This window comes from Anser cygnoides, chromosome 17, assembly GCF_040182565.1.
Source record: "Anser cygnoides isolate HZ-2024a breed goose chromosome 17, Taihu_goose_T2T_genome, whole genome shotgun sequence".
Lineage (NCBI taxonomy): Eukaryota > Metazoa > Chordata > Aves > Anseriformes > Anatidae > Anser > Anser cygnoides.
Window position 1 is genome coordinate 3,142,472 of NC_089889.1, and position 26,897 is coordinate 3,169,368.

General features: G+C 53.7%; 3 protein-coding genes across 19 annotated transcripts in view; 1 reads left to right on the top strand and 2 right to left on the bottom strand.

Annotated features, from left to right (window-relative positions):
• RNF34 (ring finger protein 34) overlaps positions 1-8,662 on the bottom strand; it is a 35,989-nt gene extending 27,327 nt beyond the window's left edge. The window contains exon 1 of the mRNA XM_066979004.1: positions 8,657-8,662. Coding sequence (XP_066835105.1) covers positions 8,657-8,662 — 6 coding nt within the window. The remainder of the gene's footprint in view (positions 1-8,656) is intronic.
• Positions 805-15,980, top strand: CAMKK2 (calcium/calmodulin dependent protein kinase kinase 2). 10 transcript variants are annotated; one of them, XR_010825537.1, is made up of 18 exons: positions 805-1,016; positions 4,668-4,781; positions 5,222-5,688; positions 6,421-6,468; positions 6,827-6,880; positions 7,016-7,067; positions 7,169-7,302; positions 7,978-8,014; positions 8,200-8,221; positions 8,317-8,405; positions 8,509-8,708; positions 8,793-8,846; positions 9,132-9,205; positions 9,463-9,550; positions 9,794-9,889; positions 10,284-10,431; positions 11,871-11,971; positions 12,710-15,980. XR_010825537.1 is itself a non-coding variant. In XM_066978994.1 (18 exons), exons 3-18 carry the CDS (start codon positions 5,278-5,280, stop codon positions 12,780-12,782), a joined length of 1,665 nt encoding a protein of 554 aa, XP_066835095.1. In that variant the 5' UTR covers positions 806-1,016; positions 4,668-4,781; positions 5,222-5,277; the 3' UTR covers positions 12,783-15,980. The 10 variants fall into 10 exon arrangements, 7 of the variants coding, with proteins under 7 accessions (XP_066835095.1, XP_066835096.1, XP_066835097.1 ...); XR_010825538.1 differs by having other exon boundaries at positions 12,707-12,790; XM_066978994.1 differs by having other exon boundaries at positions 806-1,016; positions 10,303-10,431; positions 12,707-15,980.
• A 333-nt stretch (positions 15,981-16,313) lies between these two features.
• Positions 16,314-26,897, bottom strand: part of LOC106031147 (P2X purinoceptor 4) — a 29,871-nt gene continuing 19,287 nt past the window's right edge. For 5 of the 8 annotated variants that reach the window (XR_010825535.1, XR_010825534.1, XR_010825533.1 and 2 more), the window contains 2 exons: positions 25,508-26,524; positions 22,274-22,403 (listed from right to left, as the gene is read on the bottom strand). Coding sequence is in view for 2 of the 8 variants with exons in the window: in XM_048073826.2 (XP_047929783.1) it covers positions 16,926-16,958; positions 17,672-17,767; positions 17,857-17,922; positions 18,010-18,103; positions 19,443-19,579; positions 19,907-20,048; positions 20,152-20,232; positions 20,449-20,545; positions 21,023-21,095; positions 21,191-21,262; positions 22,256-22,403; positions 23,920-24,050 (1,170 nt within the window). In the remaining 6 variants the exon portion in view is untranslated. Of the gene's footprint in view, positions 16,959-17,671; positions 17,768-17,856; positions 17,923-18,009; positions 18,104-18,600; positions 18,686-19,442; positions 19,580-19,906; positions 20,049-20,151; positions 20,233-20,448; positions 20,546-21,022; positions 21,096-21,190; positions 21,263-22,255; positions 22,404-23,919; positions 24,169-25,507; positions 26,525-26,897 lie in introns of those variants that run through there. The other 3 variants (XM_048073826.2, XM_066978992.1, XR_007166951.2) reach the window with 3 other exon arrangements.

The window sequence follows — 26,897 nt, forward strand, 5'->3', positions numbered from 1 at the left end:
CAAAGAGTGGCTCAGAAAAGTAAAACGTGCAAACAAGAGCCTTAGCTCAGCTGAACTACGTTTACCGTGTGTGTTCCTCCTTAGGTGCTGGCTGTAACTTACGTGCGCCGGTTTTATCTGTGGATGAACGAGGACCGCAACTAACCCAGTATCTGATGCGTTGCCATTGACTGTAAGCACTTAGATCCTTGTTTGGGGAAAAAACAATTCGGGTGCCACGTGGGATTTCACGGGCAGGTGGGGTTGCGCCGGTGTGAGTGCAAACACGCGTGCTGGGTGAACCCTGAGCACAGGGCTGCTGGTCTGTTCTCCCGCTCAATCCTTTCCCCCCACTGCCGTACAAAAGCTGAACCTCATCAGAGTACAGAACCTCCGAGGAGGACAGGTACCGTGCCAGGAAGCGCTCCCCTAAGCCGTGGGGCTGGTAGCGATGAGAAAGCAACTTTGGGACCAAAGCTGCCTCTGCTGGAGCCCTGCCAGGTGAGGCAGGAGGATAATAATAATAATAATTATTATTATTAATCTAGCCGTATTTATTAATGTGAAAAGTGTCCCGGGCTCCCCGAGGGATGCTGGGGCCCCTCGGGCCGAGCCCCGCCTGCAACCTCCACATGGGGGACAGGGGAGGCCGAGCTGGGGACCCCCCCCAAATATAAAATAAAATAAAAATATCTATCCCCCCCCCTCCGTGCCCCCAGGGCCCGGCTGCCGGCGGTGGGGGGCGGGCAGGCTGCGGCTGCCCGAGGGGGGGGGGGGCGGGAGGGGGAAACCTCCCCTTCCCCGGGGCGGAGCGGGGCCTCCCCCCCGCCTCCCCGCCAGCCTCCAGCCTCCATCCCAGCCTCCGTGCCCGGCTGCCTCCCTGCCTCCCTCCCGCCTTCTCTCGCCGCCGGAACGGAACCGAAAGCAAAGGCGGCGCCGGGCGGCCCCGCTCCGGCCCCCGGGGGCCGCGCCCTTCCCCGCGGCCCGGCCCGGTACGGCCCGGCCCGGCCCGGCTCGGCTCGGTACGGCCCGGTCAGGTCGGTGCCTGCGGGCGGGGCGGGGGCGGGGGGGTTGCGGCTGAAGCCGAGACAAAGCCGAGCCCGGTGGGGACGCCCCGGTAGCAGATCCGGCCTGCGCGCGGCTCCGCCGTTATTTTATTTATTTTATTTTATTATTATTATTTATTTTGTTTTTTTTTTGGGGGGGGTGGGGGGTAGGAGCGATGTTGGCACTGCCCCATCCCGGGCTGCGGGGCCCCGGGGCGTGCGGGGGTCTCGGTGGCAGCCGGCGGCATCCTGGGGGGGGGGGGGGGTGGTGTCGGAGCTGGGGTTGGAGGCTGGGGGCAGAGGGGAGGCCACTGCGGGGGGGTCCGGGGGCGTTTGGCGTTACCCTGGGCTTCCCTTGAGCCTGTAGGGTTCATGCAGAGAGCGGCGAGGCTTGCTTCACCTTTGGGACCAAGTTCCCGTCCCGCTCGCAGCGTGGGCGCTGCCACCCCCAGGGGAGCCCTGCGGCTCCGCGCCCCCCAGGGCTGGGGGTCCCAGCCCCTCCTGGCCCCCCATCACGATCCCTTGGGGTGGGCGCAGGGCTTGGGTCGGGGCAGAAGGACGGAGCCTGCTCCAGGGAGCGCTGGCATCGGATGGACCAGGGGCAGGCGGCCTTTACGAGGCCGGGGACGTAATTCTGGGGGGAGGTTTTGTGTCCAGCTCGGCCCCAATGTCTTTAATTGGTGTTGGCAGCGTGCGGGGCCATAGGGCGAGGGGCTCTGAGCCCATCCTGACGCCAGGTCTGACACTTGCACTCTCATTTTGGGATGCTCATCGTGTCCCATTGAAGCAACGTTAGGCGGTATCATCGCTGTTAAAAAAAAAAAACTCGTTAAAGATGCTCTTTTCTTCCAGTTGGAACCTGCCGCTGGGTTTTCTGCCCCCACGGTGCTCCCGGCCAGCCTTGGTGGTTTCCTCCCCAGCTCGTCCCATCCCGGGCCGGGCCGGGGCGATGAGAAGCCTGGGGACACCCGGCCTCGGCTGGGGGCTGGGTGCCTCTTTCCAGTACCTCGTTATTTTGGGTGTCCTCCGACTTCTGAAGAAGCCGCTGAGAGATTTTTTCCATTAAAAGTCAGGCGGGGATGCATATGGGCTTTGTATACTACAGTGACTAATAGATTTCTGGCAAGGTCTGAGCTCGCCCGTAGGAAGGGAAGCAGTGCTCCATGCCCCGTAGCTGCCGATGACACTGCTCCTGGCACCGGCGCTTCCACCACTCGCTGGGACCGCGGAAAGCAAAAAGGCGGCCGGACTCTGCCCGGCCGGAGCTGCCTCAGGCAACTTCCAGCCTCAGAGCTGTGGGAGCCGGGGGGACGTGCGGGGGGGAGGCTCTGCAGCGAAAACCGGCCTTGGTTTAGGTCTGCGCTGAAATCAGTAATTTTTGGGTCATTTTTTGGGGCAGCGCGTGAGCTGATCCCCCCCCCCCCCCCCAGCGGGATGGATGGAGGTGGCGGCCATTGCTTGCCTCCACTGCGAGGGTGAAAATGGAGCTGCGAGGGGCTCAGAGCATCCCTCGCCCCGGTGGTTCAGGGTCTGTGGGTGCCCCCAGGGCTCAGGCAGCACCCAGCCCCACCTGCGGGTGGCTGTGCCGTGTCCCCATGCCGCTGGGGGGCTCCTGGCCGGCTTGGGTTAGGGTTAGGGGCACGATGTCGACAGAAATGACCCCCGGAGGTGTTGCCTCTGCTTCCAGCCTGGGCGAGGTGTTGGTTTCTGAGTGCTCTGGCATCCGTCGGTGCGGGGACCACATGGGGACCCAGCTCAGTCACCTCAGTGGCTCGGTGGCCACGCGGGCTGTGTCGGTGGCTTCGCCCTTGCAGGGACCACTTTTGTCCCCATTCGTTTCCACCAAGCCACGTGGCCGCGGCGCGAGAGGGAGGGATGGTGCCCGGGCTTCCCGGCCCTCTTTCCCTTTAATGCCCCTCTCCTTGGTGAATTAGATGCGAGACTGATTGCTTCGATAATCCTGCTGCAGCCGCTATGGGTTATACGTGGCTCGCAGCCAAACGCTGGGCCGATAAATCATTCCTATACACCAGGCTGCTACAGTTCCTGAGGATTTCGTGGCATGTGCTTTTTGCTTTTACGTAAGGATCTGCTGGATTTCACACCAGAACGCGCCGCTTTTCCCCGCGCAGCGATGGGGGTGGGTGGGTAAAGCCCCCAGGCTGTATTTCCTCCCTTTGGCTTAATTCCCCCACAGTCAATTTTGGTTTTCCTCTGGCTGGTTATACGGCTGTCTTCCTCCTCCTCCTCTTCCTCCTCCTCAGCGTCCCTAAATGCTTATTAAGGCGATCCGGCTGCGTTATCCTTAGAGGTTATTCCCCATCCCTTCAGTAGCTGGGGTCTCACTTTTGGGTTTTGCTTGGGAATGGCATCCCAGCGTCCTCTGAAAGGCCAGATTCTGCACCCACCCTTTACCATACAGACAGAGGAGAAAAAAACGCAACAAAACTTATTCTCCACTGTAGGAGTTGGGAGGATGGTGCTGGGGTGACTTTTAGCCTCTTCCCAGAGCCCTGCGACACCTGCTTGAATTAATCGGCCTTGATCTGTTTATCCTGCTCAAGCCAATTAACTCCGTGGTCCAGGGCGCGCTCGCTTCCGAGCGTTATTTCACACCTCCACTTTGCCGGGGCCCGGCGGGACGGCTCTCGCGCGGCCGTCGGGAGGAGATGGGGAGAGCCGCGTCCCCCCCGGGGGTGGCACTTGGCCGTGGCCCCCCGCGGCGCTGCCTTTTTTGGTGCGTTTTGCCCGGGCGGCCGCGGCGCTCAGCCAGGGCGCAGGGCACGGCGTTTGGGCTCCGTCCCCGCGCGGTGGGACGGCTATTTATATACGCTGCCTGGCGCGCTTCCCGAAGCGATGCGGGCAGATGGAAACTGCCGCCGGGGCCGATTTGGGGCAAAATCAAGGGGGGAGGGAGGGGTGTTCCTAATTATTTTTCGTGTATTTTTGAGCGTGCTTTTAAACGTGCTGCCGTGGTCCTAATGGCTTCATACGTCTTGGTGCTGGGATGTGCTGCCAGCGGCACCGGGGGAGTTTCGCGGCCGTGGTTTCGCTGGCAGCGCCCGCGGGTCCCGGCTTTCTTGAATAGCGAAGCCCCGGCCAGGAGCGGATTGAGCGGCGTTTCTGAAATAGTTTGTCCTTGTTGCCGTTCGACGGCTTATTTATAGCTGTCGCATCGCTCGCACTTCTCCGGAGAGGCGAGCTGCGCTGTGCTGGCACGGCTGCGCTCGCGCTTCAGCGCCGGGTGAAATAACTCGGGTTTACAGATCGGGGCTGGAAGTGGCAATTTGGCCTTCGGAAAGCCTGGAGGAGGGGGGCACCGCTTGAGTTTGGTACTTGCCCTGTAATCGCTCCAGAGTGCTCGTGCGCCGGGTGCAGCCTGGAAACTTCAGCACGGCCGAGCGGAGCTAATTTTAACCTGCAGCCCTGCCGGGGTGCAGGAACCGGGCGGAAAACCCAGTGAAGCCTGGTCCTGGGCACTGTTCCGGGGTGGTTTTATCCATTTGCAGCTCGTGGTGACTTGGCAGCATAGAAATTAGAAACGACAGCACGGCGCAGGAGGGACGGGTGGTGGCTTTGCCGTGTGCGGCTGCTGGCCCCACGATGGGCTGCTAACAGAATCGCTTTCTCATTTCTTCCAAGGTGCAGAAGTCCCGTTCTTGCCAAGGAGGAAGCAGGGAGGAGGAGAAGCCGTGTGGATGCGGCGCGGTGGGCGGAGGCGTTGAGCCTCGGGGCTGATCCCGCACCCCGCGCTTGGTGAGTGGCTGCGCGCCCCCGGGAGCAGCTTCGTTCGGGGGCAGTTTGGCAGAGGTCTGGGGATTTGAGGAGGAAAGCCAGGAACTGTGTGCGCTTAGTGCAGGGCCTGATCCTGCCCGTGTAAAATACCACTTCGGGGGCCTGGTCGCTGAGTTCCCATGGTGATGCTGTGCCCTGGGGGTGCTTAAAGGGGGTGAGCAGAGCGTAAGTGGTGGCCGATAAAGGGGGAAGAACCCTGCCTGGTGCCACCTGGTTTCTTCCATTTGATATTTCACCGAACGTTAGCTGATTTGTTAGGTGCAAAAGCCCTTCAGGGACCTGCCCCACGCGGGATCCCCCCGGTAGGCGAGGGAAAGGCCCAAAACCTCCTGGGAGAGCAGGACAGGTGCAGGACCCACGCCAAGCCCTGACGCAGCCCTTGTGCAATGCTGTGCTCGCAGGCGCACGTCCCCGTCGGAGCACCGCCGGCAGCCGGGATGAGGCCGGCGGCCTCGCCATGCCCTCGTGCGTCCCCGGCAGCTCACCCGCGGCCCCCCGGCCCCTGCACCGTGACAGAGGGCGCAGCCAAGCACCCGGGCCACCGCTGAGCGCCCGCCGCCGCGCCATGGAGTCGCTCATCGTGGTGACCGAGTGCGAGGCGACGGGGATGGCGAGCGAGGAGGAGATGAGCACGGCCGCTGGGGAGGATGGCCGGGAGCCGAGGGCGAAGCTGAACCTCTCCGGCCGAAAGCTGTCCCTGCAGGAGCGCTCGCACACCGCGCACTCGCCCGGCAGCAGCGACGGCGCCAGCGAGCGCTTTATCTACCCGTCCCTGCCCTACTCGCCGGTGACGTCCCCGCACTCGTCCCCGCGCCTGCCGCGGAGGCCGACGGTGGAGTCCAACCGAGTCTCCATCACGGGACTGCAGGTGAGGCCCCCGCCTCCCACTTCCCTCCCTTGTATTTTTGGGATGAAGTCTGCAGGCAGGTGGTGGGAAGGTGTTGGGGTCCTGGTCCGTCCCTGGCCGTGGGGACAGCCCCGGGCTGGGGGGCAGCATGGCTCCCCGGGTTAATGCAGCGGGGAGAACGGGTTGGCTGTGATTCCTGGTGCTGCCAGCTCGCCAGGCTGTGTTTTGGGAGAGTTGGTTGGTGGTGGGGTGCGGAGCAGCCAGAAATCAGAGCCTGGCCCTGCTTAATCTGTGCCCAGATGCCCGCAGATTCGCTCTTTAGCTCCATTCAGGAATTAGCGATTTTAGGTTTTCCCCTTAAAAAAGACAGACCTCAGTGAGGCTCGGAGAGAAAAATTGTACTGCCTGCCCCGGCCTTCTCAGCACCGACAGCAAACGGGCAGCAAACGCCTGCAGGGCAGCGCTTCGGCTGTTGAAACAGAAATATTTGGTGCCGGGCAAGCGTTAAAGCCCCGGGGCTGCCAATCGCTGCCGCTGCCCTTCGTGCTCCGGTTTCACATGAGCGGACAACGCCGCCTGCCCGGCGGTGGACGTTAGTAATTAGCTGTCTCTAAACAAGCCGGCGCGTGGCCGCGTGGCGTTATTGCCGATGAACCCGAGCTCTCCGGCTCCGTCCTGGAGCTGCCAGCCCGGGCGTGGAGGGCAGCGGCCGCGCACCTCGGCTCCTGGCAGATTCACCCTCTCTCCCCACAGGACTGCGTCCAGCTCAACCAGTACAAGCTGAAGGATGAGATCGGGAAGGTGAATATTCTCTGGCTTTGGGGATGGGGTGGGAGTTTGGGGTGGGAACGCGTTGGTTTTGCTCTTGCTTTCAACCCGGTGACATCGATCGTTGAGTTTAGCCCTTCTCCGTGGCAGCTCCCCTGGCCCCATGCTGCAATGCTGGTCTTTTGGGGTTGTGCCCATTGATTGATTTATTTTAGTGATCATTATTTGTCCCCTTTCGAACAAAATGGGGTATCTGAGCCTTTCTGTGTCCTCCTGGGAATTCTGTGCTCCTCGCTGACCCCCAGCATTGCCTGGGGTTTGCAGAGGAGCCTGGCTTGGTGCTGGTTTTTGTTTTTTCGGATGGGTCTCCCATGGCTGTGCCCCTTTCTAGGGCTCCTACGGCGTGGTGAAGCTGGCCTACAACGAGGACGATAACACCTACTATGTGAGTGGCACACGTTCCTGGAGCACGCTGCGGGGACAGGGACAAGGATGGTGATGGGGACAGGGACGGGACAGGTCCCCTCCACTGACCCTTGCTCAATTTGCCCCAAATCCCACCGCTTCTCCCTTCTTGCAGGCAATGAAGGTTCTCTCCAAAAAGAAGCTGATGAGGCAGGCGGGCTTCCCCCGTAAGTGGCACCCGGCGGTGTGACAGCTCCAGGGCAGGTGGCACCTCGGGGACGTGGGGGGCTCGGTGCCGTTCTCACCCCATTTTTGCCTTTCCCCACAGGCCGCCCGCCGCCCCGCGGGGCCAAAGGCGCCTCGGAGGGCTGCGTGCAGCCCAAGGGGCCCATTGAGCAGGTCTACCAGGAAATCGCCATCCTGAAGAAGCTGGACCACCCCAACGTGGTGAAGCTGGTGGAGGTGAGCAGGGCGGGCCGCAGGGACACAGCATGGATGGAGAAACTGTGGAGGGGCTGGGATTGCCACGGCACCTCCCGCCTGTTGCAGATTCATGTTTTCCCTCTTATGAAAGGTCTTTTCTTCCCTCCTTCCCCCGCCAAATAATTTTCTTTCCTGCGCAGAAGGAGAAGTGCAGAAATAATTTGCTTCCTTTGGGGATGCGGATCGGTTTTGGGGAGGAAGCGGCGTGTCCGTGGGCTCTGCAGCCGCACTGCCCACCACCCACTGCCTGCGTGAAATGGTCCAGAGGAAACAAAAAATGAGAATTAAGGACGGGCAGGCTGGAATTCATTTGGCTTATGAGTCAGATGATGCTTCCTGCGTGTTTTAAATATTTATTTCCAACTACATCTTTTCTCTTATTCTTCCCCCACCTTGTGGGTTGAAGCTCCGAGATTAGCAGACCGAACCCACGTGTTTTTAAATTAAAATGTCATGAGCAGGACCCGAGGGTGGGTGGGAGCTCACAGCCTGCCAGCACCCCCCTCCTTGCCCGCCCTGAGCTCCTGGGGGGGCTTGGTGCAAAACTGAAGTGGCTGACGCAAAATAAATAAATTGCAACGTTTCAGTTGCAAGGCAGCTTCTTGATTTTATTTTTTTTTCATTGTCTAATTTCTTTTCTGCTTCTTTTGGCAGGTGCTGGATGACCCCAGCGAGGACCACCTGTACATGGGTAAGTGCCCGCAGTCCATCCCCCCGCATCTCAGGGTGTCTGCTTATGGGGCTGGGTCTCTGCAGGGTGCGTGGGGCATTTTTCATAAATTCACCATTAAAATAATCGCTTTTGTGCTGGGACCATGCTTGCAGGAGCTCGCACCTGTAGTTCATCAATAATCACTGTTCCTTTCTCTGTTTCAGTGTTTGAACTGGTGAAGCAAGGGTGAGTTTTCCTGATTTGCCCCCTGACACGTTAACACGGGGCCACTTTTGGCACCTCCGGCCGGGCGCCAGCTCCATCCTCTGTTGCCCCTGCAGCCCCGTGATGGAAATCCCCACCCTGAAACCTCTCAGCGAGGACCAGGCTCGGTTCTACTTCCAGGACCTGATCAAGGGCATTGAATACTGTGAGTGCAGACAGCACGCAGTTCCTCATTTTTATTGTTCCTAACCCCGGGGGGTTGGCTTCTGCCTTCCTCTGCTGCATCCGTCGTTTCCGTTCGATCGCAGTGCACTATCAGAAGATAATCCACCGGGACATCAAACCTTCCAACCTCCTCGTGGGGGAGGACGGGCACGTCAAGATCGCCGACTTCGGCGTCAGCAACGAGTTCAAGGGAGCCGACGCCCTCCTAACCAACACGGTGGGCACCCCCGCCTTCATGGCCCCGGAGACGCTCTCAGAAACCAGGAAAATCTTCTCTGGAAAGGTATTTATTAGCAATTTTTTTTTCCTTAATAACCCTCCTTGCACATGCTGTTGCAGGTCTAAGGATGCTTTCTTCTCTCCGCAGGCTTTGGACGTCTGGGCCATGGGAATCACGCTGTACTGCTTCGTGTTTGGGCAGGTAATGCTGTTTTGCAGTGCTGTTTTTGTTTTGGTGCCTGCATCCAGCCAGTGCCTGGCCGGATTTTGGAGACAGGAGCGGTTGTAGAAATTCGGCCATTTTTAGTCAAATGTAATTTTCATGGCTTTTCAAATAAGACATTGCTATAATAAGAAGCCTTCCAGTATTTCCCTACAAGCGTCTCCCTGTTCTCCCTGGAACCCCATGAGCCCCCAGCGCTCACCGGGCCGCCCTGCTCCTGCTCAGAGGCCGTTCCTTTCCTCACTGCTCTTTTCTTTGCGGCAGTGTCCTTTTATGGATGAAAGGATCCTGAGTTTACACAACAAAATCAAGACCCAAACGTTGGAGTTCCCAGACCAGTAAGTACTCAAAAAAAAAACAACAACCCACAACCCGCTCCCAACAAACACAACCCCTAAACCCTCGGCCCTTATTTTAAAGCATGTCTGCACTGTTATCCTGGGCAGATTCCATTTTTTGGGCTCTCCCAGCTCTGTGCATGTGGGACCATGCTCCGCATTGCCCAAAACAGGGATATTTTGGTCGTCTGGGGAGGACAGCAGCTCCATGCCTGGGGCTGGGTCCCCGTCTCATCTCTCCCCTCTCCTCTCCCAAGGCCAGAAGTTACAGATTTCTTGAAGGATCTGATTACGCGTATGCTGGATAAAAATCCTGAATCGAGGATTTCGGTCCCTGAAATTAAGGTACTGACCCAAAAACCTGGTGGTGGCCGTGGCTTCACTTTCGTGGGGCTCTCCTCGCTCGGCTTTTTCGGGCTCAGTTTGCTCGCGCCAGGCTAGGTTCTCTCCATGTGTCCAGGGCCCCCGGGCAGGTAAGTCCCAGCTCCTTCCCCTGCTCCGGGGCCCGCTCAGCTTTGGGACCTTTGGTGCCTCCAGAAGTCGCAGGCAACGGAAATCCCCTGAGCCTGGTATTTCCTCTGCTACCAGGCAAGTACCTTGCAACAGCCTTTGGCAGGAGATTTCTGGTCCTTCGCCCCTGCGGGAACCTGGAAGGGGCGAGAAGCTGAGAAAATGGAGACGAAGGTAGGGGGAAAGGATTGCGGGGGATTTGCCGAACCGGTCCGTGCTCCTCCAGCGGCTGCCCGGGACGCCAGCTGTGCGGGCAAGGAGAAAAAGGGGTTTCCGCCTGGATTAATTCCGGTCTGAGCCCGGGGCTCGATGGGGCTCCCTATCACGGCTGTTCCTGCGTGCGGTCTGGAGGAAATCCCCTCTGTAAGATAAGAGTGGCGATAGGTCTTCTGTAAAACCCACGGGGACACGGTGTTGCGGTGCTGCACGGCGCCGAGGCGGGACACCGCGTCTCTCCCGTGCTCCCTCGCATTTCAGAAGGGTACAGGCGCCGTAGCTTGGGCGAGGAGATGCGTTTGCCAGGCCTGTGTGGTTGGAGTTACGAAAAAGAGGCAATCGTCCCTGACAGGCTGTGTTATTAATTGAAGTTGCACCCTTGGGTCACCAAGAACGGAGCGGAGCTGCTGCCCACCGAGGATGAGAACTGCACCCTGGTGGAGGTGACGGAGGAGGAGGTGGAGAATTCGGTCAAGCACATCCCCAGCCTGGCCACCGTGGTGAGTGCGGGCGAGGTGCAGCCTGCGGGCACGCGGGCCCGATGAGCAAAAGCATGGGATAAGAGCAAAAACCAGGCGAAAGAGCCTGGGCTCTAGGACTGGGTCTGGTCGGGTTTCGGGCAGGCATGAGGACCAGGCACGGGGGCACCTGCTCTGTCCCCTGGCGCTGCTGCTCCCCCTGACAGGTTTTAGCTGGGCCTTGGCATTGGCAGCCCCTGCCAGCACGGAGAAGGAATCCTATCGGGTTTTGAACCTCCTGGTCTCCTTGGGTGCCCGCTATCCCGTACTCTAGGAGAAATAGTGAATGAACTTTTGCAGCTCTCCAGCGTGACGGTGTCTGCCTTCAGACACCCAGGCTGACTTCTCGAAGTACAGGGCTCCCTCGAGGAGGAGCGGAGCCCTTTTGAACCCCCTTTTCCATTTCGGGGCTGTGCCCATATCTGGCTCTGTTTCCAGAGCTCTCTCCCAGTGTGTGTCCTTCAGCCCCAGATACTTTAACGTGCAACTGTACCTTGCTCCACGCGAGACTAAAAACCAGCTCTTGCTCTAAAGCGATCACAGCAGATGAGGGTTGGTTTTCCCCGTTTGTCCAGTTTGGGGTGACCTCTGCGATGGGCGCTGGCTGCAGGGGCAGGCTGCCCAGCGCTGCTGCCCCCCTTGAGAACCCAGGTGGGTTCGGCCCAGCTCAGGGAGAATCAGGGGAGTGTGTTACTGGGAACCTTTTTAAATAACGTCACCGCCTGCAGGTAGATTTGAATTTTCCCATTTGCATTTGTTCCTCAAAATTTCCCTCCAACCCCCGATCTCCATGCATCCAACTGCGGGCGTCACGCTCGAGTGCCAGCTGCACGTGGCTTCAGCTCTTGAATAAAATAAACGCCTTCCCCGCGGGACCCGGCTGGCACGGGCATTTCACACGCGTGAGGGCTCCCACTGCACAGTGCTGAGCAGGCAGAGAACCCAGAGAGGGAAGAGAAGCAATAAAAATTCAGCTGGGGGTTCCCAGGTGCCGAGGGAAAACCGCACTGGTTCCTTCCTTCCCCTCTCCCTATCAAGGGATGAGGAAATGAATTTTTCAGCCAGGTAACTGTGGGCAAACGGGGATTTGCAGTTACGGGATGCAGGAATTGTTGAAACCTGCTTCCCTGGGGGAGGAAAGGATCCCACGCTTGGTTTTGCTCTCCTGCCCAGCCTCACTCCAAGCGTGGCTGTCATCTGTGCCCTCATCTGTCGTACCATGGCTTTCAGACAAGGATACAGCCTCTGTGTTAAGCAGTGGGAGACTTGTAAATGTGTGTTTATTTATTTTATTTTTTTAAAGAAATTGAATCTTGTTTTCAGTAGTTTCCTTTGTTGGGCACAAGGGTTGGGTGCTCCTGCTGCTCTTGAATGAAAGCAAAAGCAGTAACACCCTGACCAACCCCAACCTGCCCTTGCAGATCTTGGTTAAAACAATGATCCGGAAGCGATCCTTCGGGAACCCGTTTGAGGGCAGCCGGCGGGAGGAGCGCTCGTTGTCCGCCCCTGGAAACCTGCTGCCGTAAGTGTGGGACGCCCGCGGCCTGCCCTGCGCCCTGGCCAGGACGTTAACACGTGCTCCGTCTGACCACAGCTCCTCCGTGGGGTCTGGGGGGAGCTGGGTTTTGTGATATCGTGGATCCTTGACCTTCATGTGGGCTGCAAAGCTTCTTTTTCTGGTGCTTCCAGCCTGTGACCGGGAAGCTGGGGTGGGGGGAACGTGCTCAGGGTCCTGAAGGCTCTGTGGTGGGGACGGTGCAGGTGCAGGAGTCACCTTCTGCTTTGTCCCAGATGCTCAGCAGGGGTTAGGTGGCTCCTCTGGAAACTTGTCCTGCCCAGAGGTGATTGTACTCAGCCCAGGTGACCCCTGCTGCCCTCAGACACCGCCCACAACTCCCAAAATCTGAGACAAGGCTCAGTTTGCCTCTTTTCTCAGCCACGTTTTCTTCCTCTGCACTGAAACAGGCAGGCTGAACAGCAGCGTATTATTTTTTTACCCCTCTGGAGCGGGGTCGGGATAATTCTGGGTCCCCCCAGCTGCCCACGGTGCCACTTATCCCTGCGGTCCCAAGGGAGGGGGACTGCCAGGAGCACTGGGAGCTCCAGCCCGGTTCCAGTGCCTGCCCAGTCCTTCTCCAGACACCCACGAAACAACGCGATGGGAGCAGACGCAGCTTTCTCCTCCCTCTGTCCTCCTCACCCTGCCCCAAGCAAGTTGCAGTGGAGGAGGCTTAAACCGCTTGCCGTCCTTTTAAAGCAGGAAGCAAGGCAGTGAAGATAACCTGAAATGCAACGACTTGCCCAACGTGGGAGAGGAGGAAGTCCTTTCGTGAACGGCCGCTTTACGGTTCTGTTGAGCAACTCGGTCCGGGGCATGTTCTAAAGCGTGCGGCTGAGGATGAGCGACATTAACAGAGCCCACACCAAACGCAGCATGACGCGGCGCTATTTCAGTGTAACGCTGGGTGTAGAGCTTACATAGCAGCATGTTGTAAGACATCCGACTACCGTATCCGTCATAACCATTGAACATCTCTGATTGCTTGGACCGCAGACTTCTCGTGGGGGAAAAAAAGGGTGCTGGCAGATCCCGGAGAGGTGAGCGATGGTGTTGAGCAGCAACGGCGCATTGCAAAAAAAAAAAATGCAGTCAAAAAAAGCGTTTGGAACTTCTTTTACCTGGTTTTTCATGCCAAAAAAAATTCCAGGCACTATCGCCAATGTCCCAGGGGTGTTGTATGCCCATCTCGTGCGCACGTGCAGAAGTGTGGAGCTTTTGCAGAGCGGCATGCGCGACACAAAACTACACTCACGCACTTTGAGGGTTCATGACCTGCCAGAAATGTTGCATCTATTTCTCGTCGTTCGGTTCTGGTTTTAATTGACACCTTTTTAACTGCATGGGAACAAAGCAAAACCCACCTTTTCAACTTTTTTTTAAGAATGCCTACTTTCGTGAGCCGAGTTGTATTAAACAGCATCTTCAGGACGTTCAGAAAGTGAGGCTAATTGCAGCGTTTGAGGACGCTGCCTCTCCTGAGGTCTTGGTGTTGGTGGGACTGCCAATGGGTAAGTTCAACACATACGAAAGGAAAAGGTACTTAAGGGCTTAAGTTCAGTCTGAACTACTTTTGCTGCAGACATAAGAGTGAAAGGTGGTGTTTAGCTGAATGTTTTGAACAGCAGAGGAAGCACTAACAAGTCTGTTTCTAAATCTTTTACTTGATCTAGATAGCTATACTAGTAAATATAAAATTCAGGGTAAAATCCTTCACTTCCATGTACATTACATGGTTTACTACAATTAAAAATAATACAACTTCCGCTATTTTTTAAGTATAGATTTAGGGCTTGCTTAGACTTTAAGATCTTAACGAAATACTTAGATTAGCTAGTAATTTTCAAAGAAACCTTTGTTTTCCAAACTCTTCATTTGGATTTTGGGGCCAATGCTGTGTACTTTTTGCAAGTTCGTTACCAGTAATTTGTGAATGCCTGTGGATCAGAGGCTTGTTAGTAAATTAAGCGTATACCTAATTCATGGATTGTTTCTTATGAAGAGCTCCTTCACCTGCAGTCAGATTTCTCTGATCATTTTGCGGTGCTTGTTGGAAAAAAAAAAAAAAAAAAAGTGTAGTGGGAGAGACTCTGGCTTCTGGACTCACGTTCACAAGGTCTCTGTGCTCGGACAAAGCTGGAGAGCGGCAGCGTGTAGGTGAGCTGGCGGAGATCAGGGTTTGGCTGAGCGAAGGGGTCCGGGTAAGTACGGCTGTCCTGTGGCTGGAGCGGTGGGCCGGGAGGAGAAGGTCGGACTTCTTGTCTCAGCCTCGCGACTGATGCGGTTCTGCTGGGAGAGGAGGATCCAAACATCCCGAGCGCGCGAGGGACGGTTAGGCTGAACTCTTTGCCCTGAGGGTGCTGTAGGAAACCGAAGGAGTGTTAGGAGTGGTGGGATGGCTGCCCGCTGACCGGGCCACAGCTGCCCTGCTGTAGGCTTTTAGGATGTGACTGTTCCCTTGTCTTCCGTCACCTTGGGCGCCGCTGGCAGCAGAGCGCTGAGGCTCTTGGCTGCGGTCGGACCTGGCCCAGTAAGTCCTGGCTCTGACCGGTCCTTGTTGAAGTCGGGTGGTGTTAGTGAGCGCAGAGGTGCCTACACAAACTGCCCCGTACGTCTTTTGATTACCTGAAGCGATGCTCCCCTTAGGTCGCAATTCATTACCGAAAGATTGTGCTGCTGGCCTCTCTCCAAAACCAGTGCCTCTGGTTTGTGATGTGGGAGCAGGACGGTGGAATTCGGGGCCATGTTTTCCTGCCGTTTTTCGTCCAAGGCTATGCCAAAGCCCTGCAGCTTCAGCTATGGGAAAACCAAACAGGTAACTTGGGTGCCAGCACTACGCCAGCTGCCTCCTCCCCTGTCTCTGAACAGGATTTGTTCATCGTGGAAACGATGATTGGGAGTGGGCAGCTTGGTTCTATAACCTTGTAAATGGACTTATTCTGAGGAAAAAAAAAAAGGAAAAAATAATAAAAAAAAGGGGATCTGATTACTTGTAGCTAGTGCGTAGTGATGTGTGTGGTGTGTTTTTGTTCGAGGTGAGTGAGCTGTAGCGATGCTCCATGCTGAGCGTCTCCAGCTGGTGATTTGGCAGGTGCCTAGCAAGACAGTTTAAATTTACCAAACAGGATTGCCAGGTGCAATGCAGCTTCTGAACAGAACCTCCACCAGTTCCTCGATGCCCAGTCACAGTTACTGGGACTCAGATGCTAGCATAGATCGGTGTCTTACGGCCGGTGTGGGCTTGGTTCGTACGGATCCTAAGGCTCAGCACTTCCCGAAGGTGCTCTGCAAAAGGCTTGTCTCTCAGTGCCAGCTCTAGTAAGGCTGCAGCCAAATGCACGTTTCCAAAAGAAACTCGATGTAGATTTTCTTGTTGATTCGTTCTGTTGAAAGCGTAAAGCTTGGGTGTGTGAGGAAGATGTATCTCAATGCATGACCTGTTAGAGAAGCTGTACTGTATGTTTCAATCTGCCCAGTTCCCTGTCTGCTGTTCCTTAGTAATAAAGCTTGCTTTTTTCCTTATAGTGAACTAAACATTTTGCTTGTGCCTTGGAACTGGGCTACAGCTTGATTTCCCCAATTCCCCTCCTTTCAAGCGAGCCCAGTGCTGACTGTGGGGTTAATGCTGGGTACTTCTGGGCTCTGAAAGCACACAGGAAAGTGCTATGGGGAAACCAGGCCTCTTGTGCTGAGTAGTTTTCTTGGTGGTCCCCTCCTACCTATCAGGCAACTGATCTGTTTCTTTTCTAGAGTCCTGAATATTGGCAAATTTTTATACGGTTTGTTTAATGACCAAGGCTTGTGTTTCATTCTTACCCCTTTATTATGCATTTAACTTTATCAGGTGTATCAAGTTTAAATACTGTGTATTTACCACTTTTAAATTATATTACCTAAGAAAACAACTAAGTGTTTTTCCACACAGCTGTTCAAGCTTCTCTGTACAAGTTGAAATAAATGACATGCAACCACACCCTGAATTAGTTGATTAAGGGGAACAATTATCCTGTTTGACTGGTCTTTATCAAACTATGAGGTTTGCTGGTTGAAAAAGGAGTCTGAAAGCTCCTTCCTATGTTACTGAAGTCTGGTGCTGTACCGTTACTGGGGATTTGGGGCAAGGAGGAGGTCAGGGTGGATCTCAATGCGAATGATGTGAGGGCTATTCGTGTGCACAGGCTGGAGAGCTGACTCCTGGAAAGACACCATATGAGTTGTTATTCTCAGCTTGGTACTCAGAGCAGCAGCAGGCACATCAAGAATGAAATGAAACAAGACAAAACCCAGCTTCCAGGACTCCAAGAGCGATGATAGAAGCTAACATTTTATTAAAAAAAGAAAGCAAATTTTAGCATAGTGGCATAAAACAGACAAAACAGAAAATAAATCCTGTAACCAGGAAGCCACGTACCATAGCACAATGGAATCAGGCACCGCTTTATCTCAGTTTGTGGCCACTGGAGCTTAGAGACAATTAAATAGAAGGTAGTCGCACCTAAACATCACAATCCCTCATGGCGAGGAAAAGTGATAACTGCTCTCCTAATGTTAAGCAACACATGACAGGAGCCACGGCTGCTGTAAGGAAGAGCCTCTGCTACCACCAAGCTCAGGGAAAGGAGGACTGTTGAAATGACAATGACATTATCCCAGGCTCGCCTGGTGCAGAGGTCTGGCACAAAACCACGAGGCTCTGTATGTGCTTAGTGCCGTTAACCTGGAAAGAACAGAGAGATCCAGTTCCCCCCTCTGGGGGTTGGTTCTGGCTAGTAAAAGGTGGCGAGTAGTGAAGAACATCCCTTTCTTAGGTTTGTTCCCTCCTTCCTTCGCAGGAAGAGAGGGCGGGTCTCACAGCAGGGTCAGGGAAACATTCACAGCATCAGTTCACAGCAGCAGCTGGTGCTGCAGCAGCAGGAGATCAGGAGTTGGTTCCGTATGTCTCGCAGTCTCCCTGCAAAGATCAGAGATTACGTTTATCTGCCAGAAAACTATTCTTCCGCTTCCTCTCACGCAAAACCCTCTCTGCACAGGCGATCTGCTTTCTGCTACTGGACTCAGACTTTACAGTGCCAGTGGCAGCAGGTCTTTTGACTCAGAACTCCTCCTTTTTCTGCACTGCCCACCAAGCACAGGGCTGCAGAGCACAGCTCTGCCCTCAGCACCAGCCAAGCAACCCCACTGGAGGCAAGAGGAGGGCTGAGCCCTACTGGCCAGATGGATCCTTTAGCTCCTGAAGGGGGAGCGGAACTGGCCATCAGCATTCTGGTCTCGGAAAACACCTGCCCAGGGGATGCATCTGCTTGCAGCAGCAGGAGCCTCCAAAGGCTCTGGGGGGATTTGATAGCAGCAGAACTCCTGGCTGCAGCTTGCGGGAGGCAACTGCCAAGGATGGCAACCCAGAAGAGAGATGCGGTGGGAGCACAAGTTGGTGAACATCCACTTCCCTCTCTGAGAGTGGTTGCCCAGAAAACACAACAATATTTTTTTTCTAGTGCTTCTCCTCACAACAGCTCTGAAGTAAAGATGAGCTGCTCTGAGGAAGACAAAGTTTCCTCACAGCTGTGGTACAAAGCCTGTGTTTGATGTGGACTTTGTACATCCTGTTTCAGAACGCCTTCGGAATCAGAGGAGGAAGCATCTCACCCTGCCTTCATTGATGCTTACCATTTCATAATCCTCCACATATTTGTATTTCTTCTCCCGATAGTAGTATTTCTTCTTCATGCAGTTCAGGACAACGAGGTCGCATAGCACTGTTGCCTAGTGGAGATGATTGGAAGAATTTAAGGCAACGATCCTCAGAACTCAGCCCTTAACCCAAAATTCAGTCCTACTGCAGTGTCACTTACCACGCCAAACAGCGCTAAGCCAGAGCCAATGTTAATCATTGTAGGAATTACATCAAATTTTCCTGCCTGGAAGACAGTCACAAGGCTGAGTATGTTTTTTCTGCATCTCTGAACGCCCTCACCCCACAACCTCCAGGAATGAAGTTGCCCTACCTTTCCAAACACTATGATATCAAAGCGGATTCCATAGGCTTTGACAAGTGTCCGTGATTCAAGGCCACTACTATCCTTGTAGTATTTTGCAAACCTGGGAAAAAAAAAAAAAAAGGTAGGTCAGAGCTTAGCTGGAAATGCCGAGGTTCCTCGTGATTTTCATGCAGCATCCACGTGTGTTCCCCATCCCAAAAGGATGGGCTAAACATTTGTACTTCCACGGATGAGTTTACATGCAAGCAAGCAGATACAGGAGAAAAGCCAAGAAGAGGCAAGTTTAAGACTGCAGTTAGCACCAGCCCAGTCAGGAGACTTCTAAAGCATAGGGAAGGGAGGAAGTTAGGCGGGTGGAAGGACAGATGGGGAGAAATTCAGCCACACTTGAGAATCAGCCCCTCACGACAGAGGCAAGCAGGAGGCTGCAGGAGCACAGCAGCCACAAGAGGGCAGGGCCGGGAGCAGGCAGCGAGGGAGGCAGCACAGCACAGCTCAGCTTGGCACACAGAGGCGGTTCCTTGTCCCACACAACGTGACTCGCCCGCAAATGACACGGAACAGGAATATGATCAAATAAGTGAGATTAGACTTACTCCGTCACATGGTTCACTAAGCCAGGAGGAAGCACAGAAGAGGGTAGAAGAGAACAGGAAGGATTGGTAAGGGGAGGCACCATGGTCTGCAATTAGCAAGAGCATCTTAGAGCCTGCACCAGCTGGGCCGCGATATCCTCCAGCCTGTCTGACACCCCAATACCTGCAGGCCTGGCACCTCCCAAACACAGACGTGCTCTGTCTGCACGGCAGCAGCCTCCCGCCACACCATGAAGCAATCCTCCTCCTCGGCTCCTGTTCGAGCGAGGGACTGCAGACCCGAAATCATGGCCCTGGCTGGCAGCGAATTCACATGAGTTCTACCAAAAGCGATTCCCTCTGCTAACCGAGAGCTGGTGACACCAGAACCAAGCCAAGCCCTGAACTGTTTCCTCATGAGCAGGACAGTTGCAGGGATCTTGGCAAGGTGACCAATCCACATCACAGCTCTGAGCCTGGGTGCAATCAGCTGCCCAGCTTTGCACTCGAACTGTTTTACTGGTGGTACTGAACCTACCCATACTGACCAGCACGTGTACGTGGTGGTATACACCAGAAGGATGCTCCTGGTGCAGATCTGGCCTTTGACTGACAGAGACACCTTCTAGAGGTTAGTTTTTCCCTCGCCTTGTACAGTGAAGGAGGCCCTTCAGCCTCCCACCCCCGTGCTCCCTGCCCCCTACATTTCACAGCATCAGAGAAAACCTCCAAATAAGTTTTGCAGCATCAGAGAAAGTCCAGGGACTACCTGCAACTGCCAGGGGAGCACAGGCAGCCTGCAACACTGTGCCGACGGCAGACAGAGCCACAGGGACAGCGGGGTCCCTTCCATTGCCACATTACCTGAAGTTGTACCCGGGCGAGACGGTGTGGGCAGTGTCCTTGTTGTCAAGGCGCCGGAAGGAATATTTCGGCACGCAGTGGGAAGCGGCTCTGTCAAGGTTGCAGTCCCATTTGATCTGCAGCCCCATGACTCCACCCTGCAGAGCGGAGGAGAGGAGCTGGTGAGCAGTCCAAGAGCCCGGGCAGCCTTGCACAGGGCTCTGGGCTGACCAGGACCCCGATTACTGGCCCGTGTCGCAGTCCCAGTCAGTCCTTCCCACTGCTACAGAAGAACCTTGCACATATTCCCACCCAAGGCAGCCAAGGCCAAATATTGCTAAGTAGAGTTGACTCCACTCCCTCTGGCCAGGGCAGCTCTCCGTTTTGCAGCTAATCCATGTCCCATGGCTCATGCCACCAGGCACGGGGGGACAATTACTTACTGCTCCTATCCTACACACCCGAGAGAAAGGTCTGCCAAATACCTCCACGGCCATCTCCTGGAAGTTCTGCCCTGCAGCTTCAACTATTTTCCCTAGACGAAAGATAGGGCAGAAGGGATCTGTCTGGGAGTCATAGATGCAGTTCTTGAGGTAAGTGGAGTTGATAGTGGGGAGGATATTTCGTCTATAAGGGAACAGAGAGAGAAGATCTGTTGCATCTTCCGCTTCTCCAGCTCCCCTCTACTGTCCGGGAGGCCAGGCAGCGCAATGCCTCACACACTACTTACTTGGTGAAGTTGAATTTGGGATACCAAATATTGTTCTTCACCAGAATGGTGAAGTTCTCAGCTCCTTGCAGGAACGCCGGCCTGCAAAACAATAGAAAAAGTAAATTAAGTTTCATTTATATTTTCACAAACAAGGTCTCTGTCACTGCAGTCACTTTGTCACTTTGGTGATAACCTCTTTAGCTTTTCCCAACAGTAACACATGAGGAAAAACCACTGGTTGTGGCAGAAACCAGCTGTGTACTGCTGGCCTCCTCTCAGGAGGGCCAACGCAGAGTAAGAAGACAGAGCTCTCACTTGGGTATGTGATAGTCATCCTCCACGGGGCACCATGCAAAGACTTCACAGGTCTTGATGCTGTCGTTGTAATTTACACATTTCCCAGTTTGGATGCCTGGAAAGACATGTGAATGGAGACACTCCCAAGGAAAAGTAAAGGGGCAGTATTTGCCCTGCGATGTCTCCTCACTCTGTAAGGTGAAAGCAGTCTGCTCAGAAGGGAAGTACCACTGTCTAATCCCTCGTTATCTTCCATTGCAACTTCTAGCACAATTTCAGAGAAAGAAGCATTTTCCGAGTCAAATCCTCATCTATGTATGTGAAACTGCTTCACAGACTCAAGGTCTTGAAAAAGACCTCACACTGTTTCACACTCATCAAAGCACACACCCAGCCAACATCCACCCAACACAGTTAAGCCCATCTGCTCTTCCCTGGAAGAAAAATGTGAGCTTCCTTTTCAGTTCTCTTAGGCAGGAAAGAATGAGAACAAGGAGACTCAAGTGGAATGCTGGTTCCTTCACAGGAGAGTGGGCACAGCGCAGCGATATTACAACAGAGAATGAACGCGCCCTTGCAGCAAGTTTCCTACCATTGCTGTGGGTGCTGACATATCCTGGAACACAGCTGTTGTTCTTGCCGCACTCTGTTTTATCATCTGGAAGCTGGACAGGAACAACAATTAAACAAAACTCCACAAACCCTCCCTCCCCACGCTCCTGACCACACCACGTAGGATTAAAGCAGATCCTGTACCTACCTCTGGACACTGGCCCTGGGTCTGGTTTAGTGTGAATATCACATTGGTCATGACAAACACGCTGTTCTCCTCCTGAGCATGCAAAGCAAGAAGGAAATTTAAGAGCGACAATACTATGCAAAGCATATCCAAGGCGCTGCCCCAAATGTCAAAATGTCTTTACTGACAGAGCTGAGATGGTCCCGCAGAGGGGGCTTGCTTTGGACAGTGCAGGTATAGCAATAAAGGAGCAGGATCCCACGAGTATCGCCTGATGCCACTGCCTTTGGGCAGAGGAAGGAATGTGGGACTAGCAACCCTTTCTGTCCTCCCACTTGGCCCCTCCTTTACAATATGAAAAAAAATCACAGAGCTATTCTGGGAGTTATAAGGCATGAGCAGAAATAAAAATCCAGCTGCAAGTTAGTTCACAGCTCTCCTTTTTTTTTTCAATATAACTACCAAATATTTTACCAGTCTTGGTTTGTTTCTGCAGTGAACACCACTTCCATTACTTTCAGATCTATATGAGTTGGGATCTGTTGTTTGCTCCTGCTCCATTAATATGCAAATATGATCACTCAGCCAAAAACTGGCTGAATACTCTCACTTTTTTTCTGCACCACAACCGACGCAGACAGAGTGACCCACAACTAGCAGCTTGGCCATGCCTGCCAACCCTGAAGGCCACGTACTGCCCACGCAGCGCAGATTCCTGCAGACATACCGTCAATCAGTAACTACAGCAATACCTCCTGTTCAGTTCCGGATCAGATGAGTGGCAGGCTATTCCTGGGGCTTCTGACAACAACTTATCTTTGAATTGTTTGCCTTTGAGACTAAGAGGGAGGATGTGGTTATTGCCACAACTTTTTCCTGAAGTCTGCAAAATTCTCCCTCGTATGCATATACACACACACATACACACTTTTCTTGAAACAAGATTCCTAATCTGCTTTATTTGCTATGTTCTCTTGTATAAAGGCCATGCTGAAGCAAAAGCTGCTCCAGACCTCAGTGGATTTTTGGCAGAGCAGCAGCTGTTTCTTAGAAAACCCACCCTCTGCATGTGAAAGTGATTCATACCTGAGGAGGGATGACATAGTCTGCTACATCCCAGATCCTGGCTCCCAAGGAGGACGTGTTTGTCAGCGTTACTCCTTTCACCTTTGTGGTTACAGAACTGACCACAGAGTCTGTTTCCTGGTAGCCCTTCTCCCACACAAAGACCCAGCTGCAAGATAGGGATTGCAAGAAAAAAATAAAAAAAATCAAACCACATACCACACAACAAAAAAACAGCTAAACACCAGAAATTAGCACAGGCAGTGAGAATTTCACCTTTTTTCATGTGTAACCTGAAAAGGCAGGTCCATATAGTTTCAGAGTGTTTTGCTATAAAGTCACAGGATCAGCAATCTCCCTTCTGATTTTTTTAAGTGGTTTGGCAGTGTCTCATTACTGCATAATTGTATGTACGTCCTCCCACTCCCACAGGTGAAGATCAGTTCACAAGAGGGGAAACATCACAGGGCTCTGGCATGACCTCCACTACAATCGCCACGCAAATTTCACTTCAAGTCGGTGCAGTCAGGATGGTCCTTACTGCTGTCTAGGAGGCGGTGGGTCAGGCCCTTCGGTTCTGGTCCACACCATCTATTTTTGGCTTTTTATTTAGGTATTAAATGAGAACAGGCTGAAATTTCCTTTCACCAGCTGTGTGAAGGAATGAGAAAGAGCCAGAGAGTGCGCTGCAGAAACCCCCTGCTAGTGAGAGGAGAGGAGCAAGGATGCAAGGAAGCAACTCTCAGGATGACCAGTTAGTGACTTTTCCCAACTACGTGCCTTAAATGATTACAGTTTTCAGGTTTCCACTGGCACTTACTGTAAAAGCTACACACTCACACCCTTTGCTGCCAGTGAAAGAGCCATCTTCTCAAAAAGCATTTCAGGACAACTGCAAATTAGGTTAATTTTTACAGCTTACACATATATTTCATCTATTCTCAGACTGGAGCAATTCAAACTGAGAAACCATTAAACAGAGGGGATGTTGCAGGCACACAAAACACAACCTTTGCTCCCGTGAGCAGGAAGGGCTGCCCCGGTTTTTCCCTGCTCCTAGGGATGGGGCCACACCGCGGGAGTAACTCCTGTCAGTAAAACATCGACCGGCTGCCTCCCCGGTCTCTCTTATGGCAGGCTGTCCGCCACCTGGTTGTCAGGTCTTTCCTCACAACACAACGCTCTTTGCCTCGTAAGAGCTTTTATATGTTATAAAACGCTGTGACCTGGCGACAGGTGGGATGGAAAGCCACCAACCCTTCTCCAAACTTTCTACGCCATTTACGTCCTCCTGATAAATGATTCGAAGCAGCGAAGACCCGCTTACCGTCACCAACAGGCACACGTCTGACCTATTCCTGGAGCTCATCCCACATTTCTTCCCCCAAAACGCCTCACGGGCTCCCTCTCCTCAGGAACGACCCCAGCCCTCCCCAGCACCCAGGGCTTCGGCCTCCCCTCAGCGCCCCGGGGGTCGCTTCCCGCCCTCCCAGCGCCTCCCTGACAGAACCGGGGGCTCGGGCAGCCGCCGGCTCCTTCCCCTCAACCCCGGGGAGCCTCCGCCTTTGGGGCAGCCCCAGGCCGGCCCGTCCTGCCCCCTCAGCCCCTCGGGGCTCCCACGAGGAGCCGCCCGCCCTCCTCCCTCACAGCAGCCGGCCCCCAACGCCGAGCCCCCCCCCGCTCACCCGATCACGTAGGCGAGGATGGCGAGCTGCACCCCGCGGTTGATGAGCCCCACTTTGCGGCTGCGGATCAGGACGATGCGGGGGGTGTCGTACTCGAAAAGAAAACTCTGCACGGCCCCGCACGACACCATGGCGGCGGCAGGGAGGGACGGGCGGGCTGGGCTGCCCGCCGCCCTCCGGCCCCACACGCCGGGCAGCGGCCGCCGCCGAGGCACCGCGGAGCCACAGCGCCCCGAGCAGCCCGGAGAGCGCCGCCGCAGCCCCCGGGGCTCGGAGCGGCTCCCGGAGCTTCCCCAGCTCGTTGCCCGGCCGCCTGCCTGGGGCTGCCTGCCAGCCGCCCCTGCGGCCTCTCCCCGGGCTGTTTTCGGCAGGGCAAAGGGGGTTCCCCGCGGCCCTGAGCCCTGTGGGGCGCCCCGGGATGAGCCGGGGCAAGGCTCAGCCCCCAGCCTTCCCTCAGCTACCCCAGCAGGGCGGTGGGATGGCCTGGGGCCTAAAAATCCGCCTTAAAAGAAGGAACCGGGCCCTTCTGGTCACCACTGGTGGGACCTGCTGTTTTTTTTTTTTTTTTTTTTTTTGGTTGGTTTGTTTTTTTTCCACACTCCTCGTTGTTAGCAAGGTTATGGGGAAAAAGTAGCAGGCAAAGAATTAGAGATGAAGAGAGCTCACGAAGCGGCGGTGGGGTTTTCAGACATTGCAAAAATCAGTGAAGAGATCCTGAGTCAATTAGTAAAAATGCTCTGTTTATTACAAAACCAGTCAAAAGTGACAGGAGAAAAAAAAGGGGGGGGGGTGAGTGTTAAAGAAAAACATACATGAGAAAAGTGAAAAGAAATTAAAAACCACAGTTTTAAGTGAATATCCAATGTAATTCTTCCAAAAGGAAAGATAGCGCGTGTGTCAGGAGAGGAATGCATTTATGCCAACTGTAATCTTTTCCCACTCTAGATATATAAAATGATGCAATGTGAACATTAATACAATTAATGTATATTACATCTGAAGATAGAAATCTAGCTGACAATCTCCCAGCCATATATCTCAAAATGCATGTTGGAAATTGAAATGGCAAACTGCTGGTTTAGCTCAGAGAGAACAAAGCTTAGTTGAAAGGAGTGCAAAATATACACGTTACAATCCTTCTCACCCTGTTTCTACAAAAATAGAACATAGCCAAGTACGACAAAAAGAAAGAACTGAAAAGGTGTTGGAGCACAGATTAATCTACCCTAAATTTGCTGTTCCTTGGCTGTGGCCTTATGCATCGCTGTAAAAAGCAACTTGCACTGTGCTGCATTCAGTAGGAGGAGGTGTAGGAGGCAAGGCCTGTTTGAAGCTAAGAGCAAACAGGAGGACAAAGACTAACATTAAAATTCAATGAATATGAATGAAATGCCTGAAAATATTAGACAAAGATGGTAAAAGTACTTTCCACTGTAATTCCTGATTTAAGGTAAAATGGCCAATACAAAGAGAACAGCTGGGCTTTTCAGAAAATGCTTTCTCTGTGCCACTGAAATCTAAAATAAGCCTGTTTAATCTGGACAGACTGTGAGGCCTTTAACAGCAAGTTATGAAAATGCATACTCACTGGCCTCTTTCCAGAACCTCTGATCCAGGGCTGCAGCAAGGTGGTGAGGCTAGGGGAGAGAAATGCTCAGGACCATGTCTTCAATTGATCTCTCTTTTGGACTTCCTTCTTTCAGGGGTCATGCTTTTAGATGGTTCTTGGCTCCATCTTATTTTCAGGGTGCTGGTTATCTCCTCACTCATCTGGGAGTCTGGCACACACCAAAGCAAAGACAGGAGACCTGGAACCTCTCACTAAAATGTAGCCCTAAGAGTTCACTCCCAGAGGCTACATTTCTAAACCACACCAGGTGAGTCATAGAGTGAAACAAAGGCAGAAGTATGTACTTTAGCTCAAGGTATGTGTTCCTCTAAGCCAAGCAGTAGGCAACAGTCCCTCTCTAATGACAATATACAGGAATTCAGCTGCACAGCAAAGATTTTGGGAAGTCACACACTTTCTTTTTCTTCTTCTTTTACATGTAGCAAAAAAAAAAGTTCTATGAAAGAAAACAACGGTTAAATGCCCAAGGTAAGCCACAGCATGAGCTCAAGTTGTGCTGCTTCCTCATTCTATCTTAAAACCAGTATAGTTGCCATCTGCTGTGGGATAAGTACTTCTAATCACCCCTCTGCAGCAACTTGGGATGACAGTTCTGTCTTCCAGCTCAAAAGAGCCAAAACGCCAGTGAATATACTGCTTGTAAGCAGCATGACGTAGCTGACTGTTGGTATTGTCACCTGTCAGTTCCAGAAAGGGGTCTTCGTAGAGAAGAGTTTTAGTCAGGGTTCCTCTAGACAGCACCAGCTTCTTAAACCAATAGGTGGTTGTGATGCACGGTCCATCTGTCCTGCGGCAGCAGAGCTGCTCATGGGACTTCAGCATCAGATTGCATTGGCCACAGCAGCACCACCTGGGGCACTTTGGAGAACGGGTGCTTTGCATTAGCCAACTAAGCTGAGATTCTCCAGCATCACAGTTCTCGTTGGACTCATTGGTGAAGAAGCTGCAAGGATCACTGAATTTCACAGGGTGATTCTGCAAAGCAATTCCCAACATAAATTAGATGATAAAGCATTGCTGCTGTTTCATCCATCTGCAGAGAGAATTTACAACAGTGATCCTCACCACTGGGTCTTTCATTTGACACAGCACAGTAAGTATAATGATGATAGATCAGCAGATCTGGAGGAGGATTATCTTTCTGTGTTGCCAACGCCCACCCTTGCAAAATCGAATTGACACCTTACAAGTTGTTTCAACACCAACACACTCCCACTAGCACATGCCCACTACAGGAAAGCAGCAGTTTTTAGCTGACTCTAGAAAATACATCCTCTGGTCACAAGACTTACTAACTTTAGGGGGGCAATAGGAATCCATTTTTAGTCCCTCGGGATCTAATCTAGAA

What these genes read in the sequence shown, in the direction of transcription:
- CAMKK2 (XM_066978994.1), top strand. Translation starts at nt 5,278, where the DNA reads ATGCCCTCGTGCGTCCCCGGCAGCTCACCCGCGGCCCCCCGGCCCCTG. An exon ending in TGAAGGATGAGATCGGGAAG is followed by an intron (nt 6,469 to 6,826) that starts GTGAATATTCTC and finishes GCCCCTTTCTAG; the next exon opens with GGCTCCTACGGCGTGGTGAA. An exon ending in ACGTGGTGAAGCTGGTGGAG is followed by an intron (nt 7,303 to 7,977) that starts GTGAGCAGGGCG and finishes TTCTTTTGGCAG; the next exon opens with GTGCTGGATGACCCCAGCGA.